Here is a 20,506-nt window from a genome sequence, read left to right as displayed (position 1 = left end):
CTCAAGCTCACACGCCATCCACTCGGCATCATGAAGGTCTCCGGGGCTGCCCTTGCCGTCCTTCTCTGCACCATGGCCCTCTGCAGCCCGGTCTTCTCTGCACCGGGTGAGTCTGTGTTGTCGCTGTGAGTGTCTACTCTCCGGTCACAGTCAGACCACAGTCATCTTGTCTTGTGGTCTTGAGAGCCCCTGAGAAAGATAGAGAACTCCCTAAAGGGTTATAAAGCATCTTTTCTTTCTTTTTTTTTCCCCCCTGCAAGACTTGTATTTTTATCTTACAAGGGGTGTTAGCTAGCCTAGTCCCTGAATCTGAGAGCCAGGGTAGGGGAGGGAAGTAACAGTCCCATTTTACAGGTGGCAAAACAGGGACCTAAGCAAATCTTTTTAAAAAAGCACTCAGCCTAGAGTAAGTCTCAACTATGTTAGTAATTGTTATTAAGAAAGCTTGATCGGTCATAAATGTGTACTACGAATACCCTTCTTGATGGTATCCATTCGAGTGGTGAATTTTCTTAAAGCAGGTAGAGTATGATTCAATTTATAAAATATTTTTATATATTCAAATAATTTTTATATGTTTTAAAATTCTTGGTGGAAGTTTGTCATTCTTCCACCAACTCCTTCTAGGCACCCCCAGGAGCTCTGTTCCTTGGATGTCTTAGGACATACGTCTGAGATTTCTCTTTTGCTGGGTTTTGGCTTCTTGGATCAGACAAAATTTCTTGAAGGGAAAAGAGATAAGAGGACCGTCTGCCTGGATGTCTGGATCCCAGGGATACACTGGCGACTCAAACAGAAAGAAAGATACAGACAGAAACAGGGACAGGGAACTTTCTAGGCAAAAGTGCCCAGTGCCTCCTAGTGACCGTGTCTCTCTCCCAGCCCACGCCCTGAGCAAGGCTGTCTTGCTCTGTGTCTTCCTCACCTTCTCAGGGAAGGGACCTCAGATCGCGCCTTTTCTTCTGAACTCTGACTCAGGCTCATTCTGTCCCTTCTTCTCCAGTTGGTGCTGACACCCCGACCGCCTGCTGCTTCTCCTATGTCTCCAAGCCAATTCCACGTAAATTCGTAGTCAACTACTATGAGACCAGCAGCCAGTGCTCCAATCCCGGTGTCATGTAAGTGCCAGTCTTCCTGCCCATCCCTGGGGGATGGAGAGGGCGTGGAGTGGGGGCAGTGCCCAAGGGGACAGACAGGCCAGGGGCGCCATCCTGAGAAGGCCCCCTCCCCCAGGACGTTCTATCAGTTATGCAGAACCCAAGCCTCTGAGGCGTGGCCTGACCTGGCTGGGGAGCTAACAGAGTCAGGGTGGGGGGCTGGCGCGGCCCAGAGGGAAGGGAGGGGAAGGAGGAGGCAGCAGCAGAATCCTCGGAGGGGCTCCCTGGCCTGAGGTCAGCAGAGGGTCCCTGAGAGACTGAGCAGGCCCCGAGCTGCCAGGGCAGAGCGCGGGGAGCAGGGGCCACGGTGGGCCCAGAGCTCTGCTGCTGGGTTACTCAGTGTGTAACCCTTCCTTCCCCTCCTCTCCACAGCTTCCTAACCAGAAAAGGCCGGGAGGTCTGCGCCAACCCGAGTGAGGCCTGGGTCCCAGAATACATCAACGACCTGGAGATGAACAGCTGAGCGGCCTGGAAGCTTTGAGGAACCCAGTGACCTTGGTGGGCCAACGGGAAGCAGGGGCCCGAGCCTTGGAAACACTCATTACCTCCACAGCTACCTCTTCTGTGGGCTGGTTGTTACCCAACACCCACACTCTGGGACTCTTCCTAACTTAAATTACAACTTATTTATACTATTTAATTTTTCTAATTTATTTTGAATGTCATGTTGTGTTTGCAACTGTTTTCTCCAAGAGACCTCAGGACACCTTCTTCACCACCCTCCCATCCCCCTTTACTTGCACTATGATCGATGACAATCGCACCACTATCCTCAGTTTGTTCTGGGCGGAGGTGCTGTTAAAGCTGCCAGACTGTCAAACGTGTATGAAATGTTTCTGTTCATTGCTATGTTCAGCCCAGAGACGTAATAAAAATGCTCTTTTAGAAAGTAAGTTGGCTTTGAGTTTGGTTTGGTTTATCTGGCAAATCAGAATCACTGGTTGAAAGAAATAATAGGCAAAGGATAGGAAGAGGTGAAATGGAGGGAAATTGGGAGAGAGGGAAAGGGGGCTACCACAGAGACACTCTGCTTTACAGTGGAACCACATTTCCGGGACACTGAAATTATTTAAAACATATAAAAATTATTTGAACATATGAAAATATTTTATAAATTGAATCATACTGTACCTGCTTTAAGAAAATTCACCACTCGAATGGATACCATCAAGAAGGGTATTCGTAGTACACATTTATGACCAATCAAGCTTTCTTAATAACAATTACTAACATAGTTGAGACTTACTCCAGGCTGAGTGCTTTTTTAAAAAGATTTTATTTATTTATTTTTAGAGAGAGGGCAAGGAAAAGAGAGAGAGAGGCAGAGAAACATCAATGTGTGAGAAAAACACCGATTGGTTGCCTCTTGTATGCCCCCAGCTGGGAACAGAACCCACATCCCAGACATGTGCCCTGACCAGGAATCAAACCAGTGACCTTTTATTTTGTGGCCTGATGCCCACCCAACTGAGCCATATAGGTCAGGGCTAAGCTAAGTGCTTTTTATTCAGTGAATATTTGACCCTCACAAGGAGATAGTATAGCTTATTGGCAGAAGAGTAAACTGGGGCTGGGGCTCAGAGACGGTAAGCAACTTGGCCAATATCACACAGCAAATGGTACAACAGAGTTCCAAAACTAGACTTTGATATAACTGCAGACTATGTTCTTAATCAGTAGCCAAGTTATTTCCCAAATGCAATCCACCTTTATTCAAATGACAAGCAATGTCTGTTTAAATCCATTCACATCATAATTTTTAGATGTGGACCTGAGAATTGATATTTCTACCAAGCTTATCAGCTTAACAGCTGAGAGCGAGAAACAGTCAAATAGGATCCATCACTCTTCCAAATACAGCGCATATCTGTGCATAGTAACAGGTATACTGTACCTTATTTTCCTTGAATCCATGCTCCACAAAATGGGTAACTAATGTTCAGGGGAAACTCAACCAGCATACATGTGGAGTAGAATTCTGCTTATAGGTTTACTGAGAAAGCTGAGTTATTTAATGGAGGGAACGCCTGAGTCATAGTTATAATTACAAGAAATGTCACTGAGCTAGAGTCCTTTTACCCAAAGAATGAGAAATTCAAAAGACTTGCGGTAAAACCAAACATGTATTAATTTTTATGAGCCATAATTGTTTCATTGTTTTAGATAATCTAGTTTTTATACCCCAAATTAGTTTCTAATTATAGTGATCAAACTCTCCAGAGTACAATTAAACACTCCTATTAATCAAACATTAAAACGCACATACTATTTTACCTAGATAGCATTGGCCCTGATTCTATCTCTAGGAATCTATTTTGTAGCAACACTACCAAAGGACAGGAATATACTGCGTGGGGCAAAAGTAGGTTTACAGTTGTTCATCTGGAGAATAATATAATAATTAATAACTAATAATACAAGAATAAGCTGTGTTTCACGTACTCACAACTATAAACCTATTTTTGCCCCACCCTGTGCAGGCACAAGGGTATTCTTTGCAACATGGTTTGTAAACAGCAAACGAAGGGAAACAACCATCAGTTAAGGACGAAAGCAGTAGAGGATTGAGATGCCCCCAATGGAATACCCTGCAGTCAGTAAAAAGGATAAACGCATCTATACCTCTGGGAAGTGTCCATAATGTTATGTGCAAAAGATGTATCTGTTTACGTCTAGTATATTCGTACATACTTTACATGTGTGCTACAGAACTATATTAAATAATTCATCCTAAAATGCTATTACTTTTAAAACCACATAAATACATATATACGCAAGGGCAAATATTTGGAAAGCTACATATCAAATAGCAAACTGGTTTCTTAGAGGAAACAGGGTTAACATACATTTCGTTAAGGAATGGGGACTTTTCCTTTTTAGTCTCTCCACTTTTTAAATTTGATTTATTTTTCAGTGAGCATGTATCATATACCTCTCTGGTCTCGCTTTATCCTCCTTTACCCTGCCTCTGACGGGTGATAGCCTAGTCATTAGAATCGTTTTCTGGTTGGACTTTGAGTTGACAGAGAGAAGACAGAGCTCAGCTTGGCCATCCATAACATTCATTCTCTGTGTGCCACAGTAGCTTTTATATAATGTCTTTTTTTCCAAGGCTTCTCCCTCTCCCTCGCTCTCACACATACATGCACGCGCACGTGCGCTCTCTTCCCAGGCAACATTTTATAATCCCCTTCTAGTATGAGGGCCACATTCCCCTAACACCATTACCCCCCGCACCTGTGATACGTGAAAAGGCACCATCAGGAGAACGAAAGGAAAAGCCTTTGTCTCCAAGGAAGCAGCGAAGCTGTCCCCGTTCCTTCCCTGCTGGCTTCCAGCATTGTGGGACCAACAAAACCTGCTCATTTACACTGAACAGTTTCTCAAGGTCTAGCAAGCCAAAGCCAAATGAGAAGCTCAACCAGCTCAACTCTCTCTAAATACAAGTGTTGTGAACAGAGTAATAGACCAAATAGCACTGAGAGGAAAAGGGGAAGATGGGGGTCTCATTGTTAACCTGTGTGTAGGGCCTCTCAGAGTCTGCAGTGTGACTGAGACTTGATCAGCCTCCTGGTGACCTGCTTCGGGAATGTCCTCTGTGGACATATGCATGTGCTGGGGAAGAGCCCTCTTTTCTGGGGGCTGCCTGCGTCCTGTCCAGGTGACTTAGGAGACTGGGGTTTATCCTGGGTGTTGAGCAATTGACAGCCATTTGGGGCTGATCTTGCGGTTTCTTTGGCAATGCAACACTCTTCTAATAATAGTAGGTTTCTGAACTCCGCTTTTGATCAGTTCTGTGAGCTAGACAACCAGAAGCACAGAGCTTGTCCAATCATGTAGCTTGCATTTTGATGGGGGTTGGGAATGTGTGCTTCCTGGCACAGGCCTCCATACTGCAGGCACCCCGACGACAGCCACTACCTCCTCTTCCTCTGGTGAGAGACCTCTGCCTCCATCATGGCCCCTGTGGAGGTGGGGCAGCATGTAGGAGTGACAAACATCTGATGCCCAACGCAAAGCCACGTCCTCCCTGAGGCTGCGCAAAGAGCTGATTGTCCACTTTAAGGAAGGAAGACAAATATTTCATAGCATAGTGTGGGAAGGGGGAGTTAGGGCCACGGTTAGACCCCAGGTTTTTCTCCTGTGAAGTCTCTCACCTCCCTGCCCCTGCTCACCCTACCTTGATCTTGGAGTAGAAATGTCTGTATTTATAGCCCCTCTAGACTCCAGGTTCCTGGTGACAGTCGACAGGTTGGAAGGGCTTTTCTTAGCAAAGCTTTTTCTTTTTCCTTTCCTGGTTTCAGATGAGCCCATTTCCAAGTAGCCTGAACTCTTTCTTAAAGGACCTTGCTGACAGACCCAAGAAGTACCTATTATATGCCAATATTCAGGGTCCTGCCTACCAAATCCTTTAATGTTGCAGACTTAGCATTTGCCACAGGGCCTTAGCACCCACCGATCATATCACAGAACTCAGTTCAACCAAGGGCAGTGATGTGCCCAGAGGACAGCATGAGCAGCACCTGGGAAGTTGCTAGAAATGCAAATTCCAAGCGCTCCTCCCCCTTCTAAAGGTGGAGCAGGCGATCTGTGTTTTAACAGACCTTCAGGAATTCCCACGCACAGCAAAGTTTAAAAACCAGCTGCATGTTACAAGGTACTCTCCCAAGTCCCTCCTGCATTTTCAGTTCAGCCAATCCCCCATGTCAGTCGGGGGCTGTCACTTTTAACAGACCCTGTATCTCCGCAGAGACAAGACTGTATCTCTCAGAATACTTGGTCATTTCAAGGAGGAAAACAAACAAGCAATTTAACAAGCAAGCAAACCTAACTCCAAGAAGCTTGAGTAAATGAACCTTCTGGGTCCAGGACGGAAGGGTCCAGGGGTGGCTCCGGCTCCAGGCCCGGCCGGATGCGGCAGCCCTGTGATATCCCACAGGTGCCCTGTTCTTCTCTTTCTGACCCTGCCCCCACCCCACCCCACCCACCCTGTGAGAGTCCCAGGTGCCTCCCCGTGTTACAGGAATCCTTGTTCATTTCCTTCAGGCAGGAGAGGGGCTGTGTCGCCACTGAAAAAAATCTCTGTGTTCTTTTGGATTTGACTAACTTAGTTCAGAATCCCTATTCCTAGCCAACCGCTGTGGCTACGGGGATGGGTTTTACTGACTTACTTAAGTGAATCAAGGCACATTCCTGAATTGCAGGTTGGATAAATTTCACATAAACTTGAAGTCTGAGGATTATGGGGAAGAGTGGCTTCTCAAAAGAACAATGGGTTTCCGGCATCAGGAAGGATGTAGAAGAGATGCTGGTCAGAAGAGACATGTTTTCGTGATAATAATGTGTTTTTCTTTTTCCTGTGGATTTTTCCTTGATATATAAAGGACACTAACACTTGGTATGTGAACGTTTCTTCTCCTTTGCTCTCTAGATTTGAAACTCTTAGTCTTTTGCCATCCTGATTGACTTTATTTTTAAGATGATGACTTGTGTATTTCCTGTTACCCTATAAATGACTATCACCCAAATGGTAAGCTCTCTGTGGTGCCAAAGTTGCCACCAGAAAATGAAGCTATGTGTCAGCTCCAGACAAACAAATCAGGGTGGAACTGGCCCTACCACAAACACTATCTATTCACTTCATTCAAAGTGTCAGGGACAGGGAAAATGAAACAACTCTCTGAATAATGAGTCATCATTACTGAGATGGCCCGTATTGAGGAAGAGGGAGGAGTTCTTTAATAGTAGGTGGCCAAAGCGGTAGATGACTGGTGAAACCTCCTATTTGCTACAATTCTCCTTCTTTCCTTGGACCAGCATCCACCAAAAAATATATGGAATTGGCCACATCCCCAGGCCCTGGGTAGGTCCTGATTAAAATAAGCCAATTTGAATCTTTGGGGTTTTTTTAAACTTATCATTGTAACATAAACACTTCCCGTGTCGTTGCATTGTTCGTAAAGGCTCCCTAGTAGACAACCAAGTGAAGATGCCATAATTTTCTTCACCATTTCCATATTGTAGATGATTTAAATTGGGTCCAGTTTTGAATTGCTATCAATATGCTGGGTACCAAAAATTCTTATGCATAAATCTTTTTTCCATATTTAAATTTCCTTATACAGGAAACAGATGCCTAACCATGGATTATCTTGATCAAAGGCCAAGATCAGCTTAAGCTTCTTTATACATATTAGCAACCATATATCTAACATGCCTTTGTGCCCTTTTCTTTGTGTATATTGGGGCTCTTTATGGAACTCTCTTGAATGAGCCGGTGTCTGAATGGCCGCCTGCGCTCGTGACTCCTGAAGCCCAGGCTTTGCAAACACAGCTCTGTCCCTGGATGTGGTTTCAATTGTGTTGGGCTGCCCAGGACTCATGGCATCATTGACTTGTCACACCTATGCAGTTAGCACAGCTGTGGAATAACAAGAGAAGTTTCTGTTCTGCTGAGGGAAACTATGACTAGAGAGCTGTAGTGAGAAGAAACAGCTAAGTGTCATCCCAGGGTGACATCAACATCCCCCCCCCCTTGCTGTGGAAACCACTTCCCCATAAACAGTCCCAGTCAAGTGAGTACTTAGAATTATTCTGATAAATAACCTGCGCCCTGTGGCTACCCAAAACTCCTGTTGCATGTGCAAGTCAACAGGTACCCCTATACTTAACAACTTCTTTTCTCTTCACCCTCAGTTTCCATCTCCCTGTGATCCAGGGCTTACCTGCTAAGAGTAGGGGACACAGCTTGGACCCCAGAAGGAAGGTGGCATCAGCGAGCCCTGGTCCCGCACTGTCCTCCTCACCCTGGCCCTCTGTTCCCAGGCCTCCTCTGACAAGTATCTTTCTGCTGCCATTTGCTGTTGTCCCCTTCCTTTCTGGCTCATGTCAGACCCTGTCACCAAAGTTCAGTGAACAGAGGCACCCAAGTGAACTCAAGAGCTTCTTGAAGGGTTTTCAAAAGTCCCTGGGCTATCTGTTCAGGGAGCTTTTCTTCCCCAAGGAGTTTTAGTTTTCTGTTCTATATACCTGGCAGGCAGGGTGGGGGCTTGTCTTATTTTGGGAATGGTTAAATGGAGTAGTTTTCAGCCAGAGGCAGAATCCAGCCCCACCTGCTTCCCAGTGACCAGCTGAGTATTAAACGTACCTCAGTACCACTTTATGGGTGATTTACAAAGACAGTCTCTTGCTGGAAAAATCTCTTCCTAGACCAGATTAAGTTTCCCAAATAGAACTGGAACAAAAGGCAAACTATTTAGTTATCAGTATCCCCTGCAGAGAGAGAGAGAGAGAGAGAGAGAGAGAGAGAGAGAAAGAGATCAAAGCTAAGATTAGAGCAAAAATAAAGGACAGAGGAGGTGGTCCAAGGCTATGGCATAAAAAAAGAACTTATCACCTCCCGCAGACATGCTGGATCAACAGCTGCATATGGAAAAATTTCCTCTGGAAACGACCAGCCCCCACCCCCTGCCCCCCCCAAAACTAGCTCAGCCACTGCTTCACTTCTGCAAATGAGAAAAAAGCCACATGGAGGCAGTTAGGAGAGGCTGAGACACATTTCTGTAATCCATAATCGCGAGGGAACTCACAATCCCAGGGCTTCTCCCTGGGGTCTGAAGGCTGGATGCCCCCCATAAGTCACCCAGTTTTTTAAGACCTGCACCCGAGAGATAAGCTCTCTAAATATCTGGCTGTGGAAACCAACAGGCTGCCTCCAAGAGACCCAAAGGACCATCACCGAAGCAACCTTCTGGAAAGCACCCACATTTTATATCAAGGAGATTCGCCTGCTGATTTTAGAGCCTTGGCTTGAGGGGCCCGGTCTGCTGGGGAACTCTCCCGGGCAGAGGCCCTGGTGGAAGCCGTTTTCACACTCTACCCTGCCTTACTAACGCTGCCAGGCACCTTTTTTTTTTTTTTTTTTTTAAACTCTAGACTTCCTTTTTTCTCATCAGGTGCCATCTTTACGCTGCAACAGGCAGGCATTGTCAATTTTGTGCTCTCTCCCTCTGCCACGCTCCACAGCACCAGCATCTCCCAGAGGGGCGTTCTTACACACGTGCGGGGCCCTGGCTTTTGTGGCTGCCACCCACGGCCTGCCCCTGAACACCTGGCTCTGGTGGCCGCCAGATGGTGGGGGCGTGAGCTCTTGGGTCCCATGGGACTGGAGCAACCCGAGAGACTGTAACACTGGGTTGCCACTCCCAGGGCACTGCACAAACAGTGGACTGAAATGCAGCCAGTCTCTCAGTGAAAGGCGCCTATTTGCTTGCCTGGCGCTTGGGCTGAGGGACTGAGCGTTTGGCACATGCTTGGAGGCTACACGTGCTGCCGGGGAATGGGGACCAGGGGACACTGCCTTTGCATCTGCCTTCTGCCTCGCTACCTCTCATTGGTATCTCCCAAAAAAGGAGCTTATACACTCACCTGATGCCCCAATTTTTGTGACTGTCACCCAGAAGACACCGTCAGATCACCTGGTCTGGTAGCCAGCAGAGCGTATACTGTAGGTCCATTGGACTGTGTACATTTGCATTCTTTAAAAGCTGTGGACTGAGGGTCTGGCTTCCAATCAGCCTGATTTGGGCGCTGACTGAGACTCCCCTTCTTTGGGACTCTGACAGGTGCTGGCACACCCTGAACAGTGGGGAGCTATGAAGAACAAATCACGTCGCTTGCACAACCACAAAGAGTCAAGAGGAAACCAAGAGTTAGGACAGGGTTATAGGACAAGGCCACTCCAAGACAGGGAGAGGTAACTGTTTCATCTAATACATAGAAACCAACGCGAACAAAATGAGAAGACAAAGGAATATGTTCCAAAGAAAAGAACACGATAACAATTCTGAAAAAAATGAGATAGAAAAGACAAGACTGGTAAGGAGGAGAAATTCCAACATACTTTCCGTTAACAATGCCTTGCCGTCTCCATCTTCTTTCTTCGGACTTTATCCTTGGACAGAAAGAGTGGGCTCATGTGTTCCCATGAGAAATGGCTCAGGCTCAGGCTGCCCCTTCCCCCAGGGTGGACACAGGCCCCTGAGCTTCTGATGCTTTTTCCAAGTTTCCCCAGCAGATCTCTAGCAAAACGATAGATGGCTATTATGAGACCCGCAGTCAGAGCATGTAAGGGCTGGTCCTCTTGCCTATCTTTGCGGAGGGGCAGGACATGTAGGGACGGAGCCAGCAGGACTTGGAGTAAGGAGCAGCCTGCCCAGGCATCTGCAGGTGAGTGGGGGCCGTCCTGGGGAACCCAGAGCACTGAAGGTCTGGTCTGGTGGCAGGGGCAGGGAGAGGCCACGGAGGGGTTCTGTGCCCTGGAGCGGGGCCTGGGGGCCAGGGAGGGGCTGCCCTGGACAGAAGGAATTGAGGAGGAAATGATAATGCCAGGAGGCTCCCTAGGCCACTGAGGAAAGGTCGGGGATCTAAGGGGGGAGACGTTCCCGAGAAAGTGGGCTGACTCTGTGCTTCCCAAGGGGCAGGGGGTCGGAGGGGGAGGCGATGTGGGACCAGAATTCCCCTGATGATTCCTCAATGTTTATAACTAACTCCATCCCTCTTCAGAGCCTCCAAACCAAAGAGGCCAGCAGATCTGTGCCAACGCTCCTCGGTCCTGTTGCCGACCAAGTACATCGCTGACCTTGGGCCTGAATCCCTGAGTGACCTAGAAGCAACCAGAAACCAGTTACACCTATGGGCAGATTAGGAAGCAGCTGCCTGACCCCAAGAAGTGTTCCTTCAATTCCTAAAGCTACCGCTACTATAGGCTGCTTCCCAAGCAACCACGCTCTTAATGTACATTTCAATTTATTGAGACTATGTTTGTAACGTATTTCCATGGGTTCTTGGCTGCTTGCCGGGAGAGACCCCCCAATGCTACCCCTGCTCGGCCCCTCCTGTCACAGAGTGCTTGGCACAGGCTGTGTGTGTAGGCGAGTGGTTATATTTAGCTTTTTCTAGGGGAAGTTTTTCCACGGCCATCCGACGACAAGTATGTATAAGGTGTTATTTACCACTTCTGCACTCAGGTGTGTGAAATAGTGGAATTTTAAAAATTAAACCAGTCTTAAATTTTTTTAGTTTAGCAAAATATGTGATTCTATAGAATCATCAATAGCGATTTTATTGGTTTGGTTTTGTGACAAAGTTAAGACCTCTGGATGGAAAAACAATGATAGTGGACAAAGATTAGAAAATACTGAAAAGAGGCGGTGAGCAGAAAGCAAATGACAATAACACCTGTATTCACACATTCCTGAAAATTAAGAGCAAAACACTGTTTTACAAAACAATGACTGTTTTACAGAATAGTATGTACCTAGTGTATGATGTATGCATATTAAGTAAATTCATTCTTGATAAATAGTCATAAATCAAGTTTTCTTAAGAATTATGCCTTGTCCTTCAAATCCTAACCGTGTCACCAAGGGCTAAGTACTATTACTCACCTCATTTTATAGAAGAGAAAATTTTGGCTCGGAGAGTTCCAACAACTTGCCCACTGTCGTGCAGCTAATAAATAATATAACTCGGGTGCAAACCTGGGCCATCGTTTCTCAGAGCACCCCAGAAACACCTGGGATGGTTGATCAAAATGCTCAGAGTAGAATTTCTTGTGTTTGGATCTGGGCATCTAGATTTTTACCAAACCCCAATGTGATTTACATGCAGACAGAAGACCAAAGACCACTGAATTAATCCATAAGAACCTACCACTCTTTCCTTAATAAGGCACATATGGTAATATTTTTTGATAACCCCTACTTGTTTTGTTTTAAACTATCTGCTTTTTAGTATCAAAAAGTGGAATTTTGGTAGTGAGGGCTTTTGAAGAACAATGACACAGTTTCTAGCAAATTTTAAAATGTACATACTCTTGAATCTAGCTCTTATTTCTAGGAATGTGTTTCAAGAACCTGTGGATAAAGACACAAAGGCATAGGCACACGGATGTCCTTTGTAGCTCTGCTTGTAAAAGCAACAAAAGAGAAACAAATTCATCAAAAGAAGAATAGTTTAAAACATCATACACACGAAACCACTCACAGGGTGAAGTACATTTAGATGATATTAATGTGAAACTATGGACATAGAATATGCATTCCATGTGTGTATCAATGATCATACCAATATCTAGAGTATCACATATTTGTTAACCTGAGCGCTTTAAGCAAAGGCGCTCCCTTGGAGCCCACCCAGCCCTGTGCCAGGCGCAAGCCTTACAGGTGAAGTGCAGGCTGGACTTCAGCGCCCTCGGTCCACCCAGCCAGGGACCTCTGCGGACATCGGCCCTGAGGCCACCCCACCCGCTCCTGCTGTTAGAGTCCCTCCAAGCGGGGATCTTCTGTGGGTGGGATGAGCCCATTTTGAGAGGCAAAGGGGATACTATTAGTAATTGTGCTGCCACGACTGATATAAGCTGGGTTTTCCCCCCGGAAAAGGTGGGATACATGATTCCCCAATCTACGTGCTGTGTCACTGGGAAGAAGGCTCAAGCCCCGCTACCTTCCGCAGGGTCACTTGACCACTGGGAAACTCACTTTGTGTGGTGGAAGTACAACTAATCAAGGTCATGCCAGGTAGATCGATAGACAGGCAGAAAGAAAGAAACAAAAGAGAGAGGCCAGCCTCGTGGGTTCCACCTTTGTGGAGGAGAGGTCATTACTTCTCCTTCTCTGGAAGGGGCCTCGAGGGGGTGAAAACTGTGTGAAGTGTCTGCAAGCAAAGTGACTCTCTTTACAGTTGGATGTTCTAGGATGAAGAACAGACTGAAGGCATGGTTTATGGTGACACTTCAGCCCCACTGGATCAAGCTTTGCTTGAAGCTAATGCTACTTCTTGAAGTGTTAGCTATTTGAGTTGACGAATCCCCTTTATTGATGAGGCCAGACTGAGCCAGCTTCTCTGATACTATAACCCAAACCACCCCTACCTGGCACGGGCTGCAGTGCTGCAGGCAGCAGACCCGGAAAAGTGGGGTCGGCGCGGGGCAGGAGTTCAAGTCAGTGAGGACAGCTCTCCCCAGCGCAAGAGCTGCTTACCCCTACGGCCTGTTACACATTCTCACCAAGGCCAGCTGCCTACGGGGGTTGCATCAGAAAGGAAAATTCAAGATGTTGCAGACTGGTTACTTCTTGCATAAATCAGTAAAGCCATTAAGAAAGAGCTTAGCTCACTTCGAAGTTGGCTGCTCCAAGAGCAGAGAAGGAAAAAGAAATCATTTGTTTATAAGAGGGAAACTAGGAAGGACAAATAGTGGGTTCCGTAACAGCCTGATCCTCCCCCTTCTAAAACCCCTCTTTTAAAAATCTATCTGGTGAACAAAATGAACAATCACGTTCTTCGGAAAGGCGTTCCTGGACTGCAGCCACACGCGGGGAGCTCACTGTGGCGACCTCCATGCTGTGGCACTGTTCCATCAGCAGAGGGCAGTGTGGAGCTAGCCGCCGGTGAGATGCGGGAGGGGTGCGGCGGGGAAAGGATTGTCCTGCGCTCCCGCGCGGAGCTGCGAGAGGCTTTCCGAAACGGAGTTCCGAAAGAGACCCTGGCTGACCGATTTGGGGGTTCTAATTGGCCATCCAGTGGAATTGATCAAAAACAGACCACAAGCCTTGAAAAAGCGAATTCGTTGCATTTCCTCTGAAACCCCTACACTGGCCCAAAACAGCCTACGACTGCACCCCAACAGTGGTTCTCGGACCCGCTGTGCATTAACATCACCTCGGGAGTTAGTTCTTCAATTTCTGATGCCCGGGCCCCGCCTACGTCCAATTAAATGCGTAACTTTTGAGTGAAGTCCTGGTACTGGGAATTTTTAAAAGCTCCCCAAGTCATTCTAATGTGAATTCCATGTCCAACGGAAATAAGATTTTATATCCTTACAATGAAGTACTTATTATCCAGCAACAAAAAGAAGCCACCTACTGATACAAGCAACAACATGGGTAAATCTCACACGCATAATATCAAGCAAAAGAATCCAGACCGCAAAGGCTACATGTTGAATTGTTCCACTTATATAATATTATGAAAAAAGGTGAAACTTTAGGGACAAAAACGTAGTCAGTGCTGGAATGACTGGGGATGAGGGGCGCTAGGGTACTTTCTGGAGTAATGAAGATACTCTAAATCTTGATTGTGCGGATGGTTACATGACTTTCTACAAAATTCTTCATACAGTTACCAAAACTCATCAAACGCTCTGTGAAAACTTATCAAACTGCATACTTAAGAACGGTCAATTTTATCTGCATTTAAACTATACCTTAGTAAACATCACACACACACACACACACACACACACACACACACGCGTGCTCAAAAGAAGACTACAAATGAAAAACAAAGCAAAGCAAAACGAAAGAAAACAGCAGAATCTTCTAAGCTTCAAAAAGTGACCTTCTGAGCTTTAACTCCCAAATACCCGGTGTGGGTCAGCATAACGGATGGGAACCCCAAGGGTCTCCACACACAGAGGAAGCCCCCACTGGTCTGCCGCCTCCGCTGCAAGTCTTCACCAAGATCGCGGTATGGAAGACTGGAAGCAGCAGATTTTCTGCCTGTAATGGCATTTAATTAGAAATCAATAACAGTAACCTAGAAAATTCCCAAATGTCTGGAAATAAAGGACACAATTCTAAATTACCCATAGGACCAATGTAATACTGGGAGGAACATTTTAAACTCAATGATGATGAAAGCATGTCTTATTTAAAAATGGCATTACGAAGCGAAAGCAGAACCTAGAAGAGAATTTATAACTTTAAATGTTTCTCTTCGGAAAGAAGAAAAGCATGAAATAAATAAGGCATCCACTTTAAAAAGCTAGGGAAAAAATGAGCAAGTTAAACCCAGAGTAAGTAGAAGGAAGAAAATAATCAGATTGGTAAAGCAATGACACAGAAAACACAGAGACAAAAGAGAAAAGATCGGCAAAGTCATGTGTAAAGATTAATAAAAGCTGATGGAGCCTTGCTGACTCTCATACATTTCTCACCAAGTCCTCACACACTTCCTGCTGGAGGCCAGCGGCCGGCCCGCCGCCTGGTGCGTCAGCGCCTGTCATCCCGCCTAACCCCGGGGGAGAGAGAACCTGCGGGACGGGACGTGGAGCGCAACGCACACGCCACAGGGCACAGACGGGCGGACTGGGTACCGAGGTGGGAGACCCAGCCGCCGGGGCCCCAGCAGGCGTGCGGGAGGAAGAGCGGTCCCGCTCCTGCGCAGGCCCAGGGCCAGCGGGGAGCCGAGGGGGAGCCCCCTCCGTGCAGGGGAGAGAGGAAGGGGTAGCAGGAGGAAGTCAGCCCCTATGAGCAATGAAAAGAAGGTCTAGGGACCTTGGGATTTGGGGGAATATTCCGGGCTCTGAAAACAGACCGTCTCTGAGGTCTCCAGGTCAGAGAGAGAAGGAGAGGGAAAGAGTGAAACCCGCAGGCATTCTGCTGCTGAATTTTTCCTTTTTTATCTACTTCTCCCTCACACCGTTGCTCCTTCCATATAAGAGACTGGAGAGGTCAGTGTCAATCCCAGCAAGGTGCAGACCCAGAAATACACAACAACAAGAATGAGATTCTCGAGGGGCCTGGAACCTACCAGGAAAGCACTAGAGATGTGACCGTGTTGGGCACGGGGACCTGAGCCAGATAGGGTCTATGTAACCTCAGAAGCCCCTTCCAGACATAGTCTAGGGCTCGGTTTACATTTCTTTTAAACTTACGTATGCTGTTTTATGGTTCTACCTTCTTTTCAGTTTTGAATTGTGTTATTGACTAAGGTTCTGGGAGGTGCCCCACCCCCCTTTTACTTCCCTTCACTTTGTCCTGCAGGCACACAGGGGATTTCAGTGGCTGCAATGAGCTGGATCTAGGCAGACACTGCAAGAAATTTTGTTGACTAGGAGAGCCCACTTCTGGGTTCTAGGTTAGAAAAAAATGAAGCTTTCCTTCTTCTTCTCCCTGCCTCCCTCCCTCCGTCCTGGATTGCTCCCTCCAAATTTAACTAAATACTAAATTTGAGAAGTGTTCATATTAAAGAAGGTGGGGAACAACTGATACACAGACTCTGCTGCTGGGAGTGTGAACTGGTCCTATTGTTCCGGAAAAGATTGTTGTCGTCCGTAGGGTAGAGTAAAGGTGAGCATGCATAGCCAACCTTCTCCTCCCTGCATCCTGAGGATACTGTTGCAAATGTACACCAGGAACCACGCAGAGAATGCTCACAGCAGCCCTGCTGGCATTAACAAGCATAAAAAGGGGCAAGTGGAAAATGAATCGTGGTATAGTCATACACTGAAATATCAGCAGGAGTGAAAGCACACCCCTACACACAGCCGCACACAGTAACATGGGTGACTCTCAGAAGCATAATGGTAAGAGAGAAAAGAAGCTGTGGAAGAATACACATACTGATTTTAAAGTTCAAACGCATGTAAAGCTAAAAATATGTTGTTTAAGATTCAAATATGCATGGTGAAACTAGAAGACAAGCAAAAGTAGAGTATCAACAGTATTTGGGAGAGAGACCACTCAGAGGAAGAAGGGAAAGGGGGCAGAATGGGGGAAGAGGGTGCAGGGACGTCTGCGGTGTTGTTATTCCTTATTCAAAAACCACATTTTAGGTCTACCCAATAACAAATAAAGATAATTATAAAAGTATAAAAAACAGATTATAGAAAGGAACATTTAGTGTGACCCCATCTTCATTTAATTGTATATGTGTATGATACCTATAATGATATATAGAGAAAAATGTCCAGAAAACTGTGCCCTGAAATAGTAATAGTGATCAACAGTGAGCTTTTTCCTCTTCTTTGATTGTCTTCAAACTTCTCAAAAAAGTGTACACCATTTTTGTATTAAAATATTTTAAATTACATATAAGAAGTCATAATGAAATAAAATTCGTCATAATATGTCAAAGCATGGGCTGTGAAAATGTTGGGTTTAAAAAAAATGGATGGGGTGTTGGTATGATCTCATCTAGGGAGAAAAAAGAGAACAATAAATCTAAAAACGTTACTATGGGATCAGAGGGGATTTCTGCTTACTTCTTTTCCCTTAAATATTTCTAAATCTCCCCACACTTGCTTTTTAAATAATGAATGCCGATGAAAGCTTTTGTTTTGTCTTGTTTTGTTTTAAGAAGGAAGTGCCAAAAGGTTCAATGCTTGCTTAAATTCATAGAAGACCCAATGCATCTTGTTGATGGCTAAATCTCTGGTACCTAGACAGTCCTCAGTGCATAGTAGGCATTCAATCATTATTTATAGAATAAACGAATTAGTAAATGAGTGAATAAATGAGTAAATGAATGAACAGAGTGTTGACTGAATAGGTAGAAGGACACCTGGTCTCCCATTTATATTTGTCCCTTCTTCAGCCGTTACAGTCTGGAACTGCCCCCATAATTTAGGAGAAAATGAACACCAACCTGGGAAGGTAGATTGTGTGGCATTTTGCTCCTTGCATGGATGAAGTCCTTTCCAGCAGCTGAGACAATGTACAGTTAGAGTCTGAGAGTCCTGGATTCTCGGGAGGCAGAAAGATTGTAGAATGTTGAAGAGAACAAGCGCACAGCAAGCAGCTTTCCCAAAAACAGGAGGACAAGAATATGGGTTCCATAAACTTAGAGTGGTCAGCCACCTCTGTTCTGGGCAATATTCTCTACCTATGCAATTCTTGGTAAGAAACCCTTTGTTGGCACTTTAAGAAGGAAGTGTTCACTGCAAGTCAGCATGGGAACAGCTAGGACGCATCAGGATGGACGGACCCACTTCCCTCTCTGGTAGCACAAACATCTGAGGAAGCCTGAACTGGAAAGAGGTATCGACAAATGATCTGATCTTCAGCACCCAACAAAAGCACCCTGGGATCGGACAGGAAAAGAGTGAAATTCAGGAAACTGATGTACAATCTATCGTGAGCCAGCATGGTGGTTGTATGTGCCAGTGTGCAAAAACAAAAACAAACTCTGAGCCTTAATCTTCCCCAAGCCCCCCTCCCTCACTCCAGCCCTTCTCTTTTGAAGAGCGGAAGTAGGGTCAGTCAAGCAAGACTGAAGCTCCAGGAGGTAACTTGTAGTCGGGAGCCCAGACAGAGCCAAGCAATGGTACAACTCAGCTTCTTCCATCCTCCTGCCCATGTGTGTCTCCCGCATCCCCCACATCCGATGTTCTGCTAAGCCAGCCAAGGGGACAAAGGCCACTGTCTGCCACCCTCCCCCTCCGGTACACACAGAGTAGCCCACGGTATGCAGGGAGGAGAAAGACAACCATCAGAGGCATCCATCTAGCCTCTGATTTCCCTCCCTTCTTATGCTCTAAATTTGTTGGGAGAAAGCAGGCAGCTCAGCCTCCTCCATCCACCTGGGAGAGGGAGAGTGAAGTCTAAGGGGGAAGGAACCCATGGTCTTTTCGTCATTGTTTTTCCTTAAAGCAACTAACAAGTGTTCATGTTAAATCCACGCACCTACTCTCAGGACACAGCTACCCAGGGACCCACTAGAATATGAGCCACACTGGCTTGCTTTGCTGCTCTCTGCAGTTCTCACATGAAAGAGCTGGTGGTGAAATGGGATGCAGACTGTTGAGTCACCAGACCCAAAGGATGTGGACAGCAGACCTTGTCTCTAATCACTCTCACCCTTTCTCCCTTCTCTCCAGGCTCCCGCTCTTCTGTCTGTTCCTCAAATGCACCACGCCCATTTTTTACTTCCAAGTCTTTGCCCTTTCTCTTCCCTCTACCCACACACGCTTCCCCCGCCATCTGTGCGAGTCTGGCTCCTTCTCCACAAGCAGGTTCTAGTTGAAATGAGAAACTCTCCCCGTGGGCTCCCCTGACCTGCTGATTAAGCAACTTCCACCCAACCTTCAGGTACTCATCACATCACCCTGGCTTGTTTTCTTCCTAGCTTTTTTAAAGATTTCATTTATTTATTTATTTTTAGAGAGAGGGGAGGGGAAGGAGAAAGAGAGGGAGAGAAACATTAGTGTGTGGTTATCAGTGTGTGATTGCCTCTCACATGCCCCCTGCTGGGGACCTGGCCCACAACCCAGGCATGTGGCCTGACTGGAAATCGAATCAGTGATCCTTTGGCACTCAGTCCACTGAGCCACACCAGCCAGGTTTTACCTCCATCTTCTACTACCTTCTTTGTCTGTCTCCCCCACTAGAATCTGAGCACCTGAAGAGTAGGGATCTTGCCTTTCTTGTCTGCCTCTGCGTCCCCAGGGCCTAGAAAGTGCCTGTCATACAGTAAAAGGTCAATAAACATCTACTGAATGAATGAACATCAGTCCTGAAGGTCTTAATATGGACACAGAAGGAAGATTTCACTCACTTGGACCGTTTATGTTACATAGTCCTTTCAATAACCATGTGTCACTTTAAAAGCTTAATTATATTATTCAAATGTCCCCATAGCTTGTAAATGGTGGGTTTGGGGACTAAAAACAATACCTCTCACTAGCCCAAAAGTTCCTGTTCCTTTGGGTTTAAAGTTTTCTTTTTAGTAGAAGAGCAGTTGCTTTGCAAACACACTAACTGGAATCCCATTATAGAAAACTGATAAAAACACAGGTGCTTAAACCAAACCACCATGAGATATCACTTTTGGTAGTATAGCTACAACCAAAAAACAAAAACAGAAAAAAAGTGTTGCCCAGGATGTGGAGAAATTGGAACCCTTGTGCACCATTAGTAGGAATGTAAAATGGTGCAGCTGCTGAGAAAACAGTAGGGCAGTTCCTCAAACAATTAAAAACAGATTTACCATACGATTTAGCAATCCCACTTCCGGGTATACACCCAAAAGAACAGAAAACAGGGTCTCAGAGCAATGTTTGTGGACACCTCTTCATAGCAGCTTTATTTACAATAGCCAACGAGTACAAGCGTGACCCAAGCGTCTATCAGCAGATGAACAGATAAGCAAGATAGGTATACACATACAAGGGAATATTATTGTCTTAAAAAGTAAAGAAATGATGACATATGCTACAAAATGGATGAAGCTTGAGGACATCACGCTGAGTGAAATAAGCCAGTCACCAACAGACAAATACTATATAACTCCAGTTATAAATATAAGGTGCCTAGAATAGTCCATTTCATAGAGACAGAAAATAGAATGGTGATTCCTAATGGCTGGGAGAAGTGAGAAATGGGGAGTTATGTTTAATGGGTACAGAGTTTCAGTTTGCAAGACAAAACAATTCTGTGGATGGACTGATGGTGATGATTGCACACTGTATGAATGTACTTAATACCACTGACCTGTACACTTAAAACTAATTACAATGGCAAACTTTATATTATGTGTATTTCACCAGAATAAAAAAAATATTGACAAAG

At 45.8% G+C, this 20,506-nt stretch overlaps 1 protein-coding gene across 1 annotated transcript; it reads left to right on the top strand.

Annotated features, from left to right (window-relative positions):
- Window positions 1-2,010, top strand: LOC129071502 (C-C motif chemokine 3-like). The gene is made up of 3 exons (XM_054574798.1): window positions 1-106; window positions 1,004-1,118; window positions 1,530-2,010. The coding sequence occupies exons 1-3, from the start codon at window positions 31-33 to the stop codon at window positions 1,618-1,620; spliced, it is 282 nt and encodes a 93-aa protein (XP_054430773.1). The 5' UTR covers window positions 1-30; the 3' UTR covers window positions 1,621-2,010.
- The last annotated feature ends 18,496 nt before the right edge of the window (window positions 2,011-20,506 follow it).

The sequence above is a fragment of the Pteronotus mesoamericanus genome, unplaced genomic scaffold (assembly GCF_021234165.1).
Source record: "Pteronotus mesoamericanus isolate MK-2021 breed Mesoamerican mustached bat unplaced genomic scaffold, CSHL_Meso_final contig_269, whole genome shotgun sequence".
NCBI lineage: Eukaryota > Metazoa > Chordata > Mammalia > Chiroptera > Mormoopidae > Pteronotus > Pteronotus mesoamericanus.
Note: the sequence above shows the minus strand (reverse complement) of the source record. Positions and strands in the feature narration are given on the sequence as shown.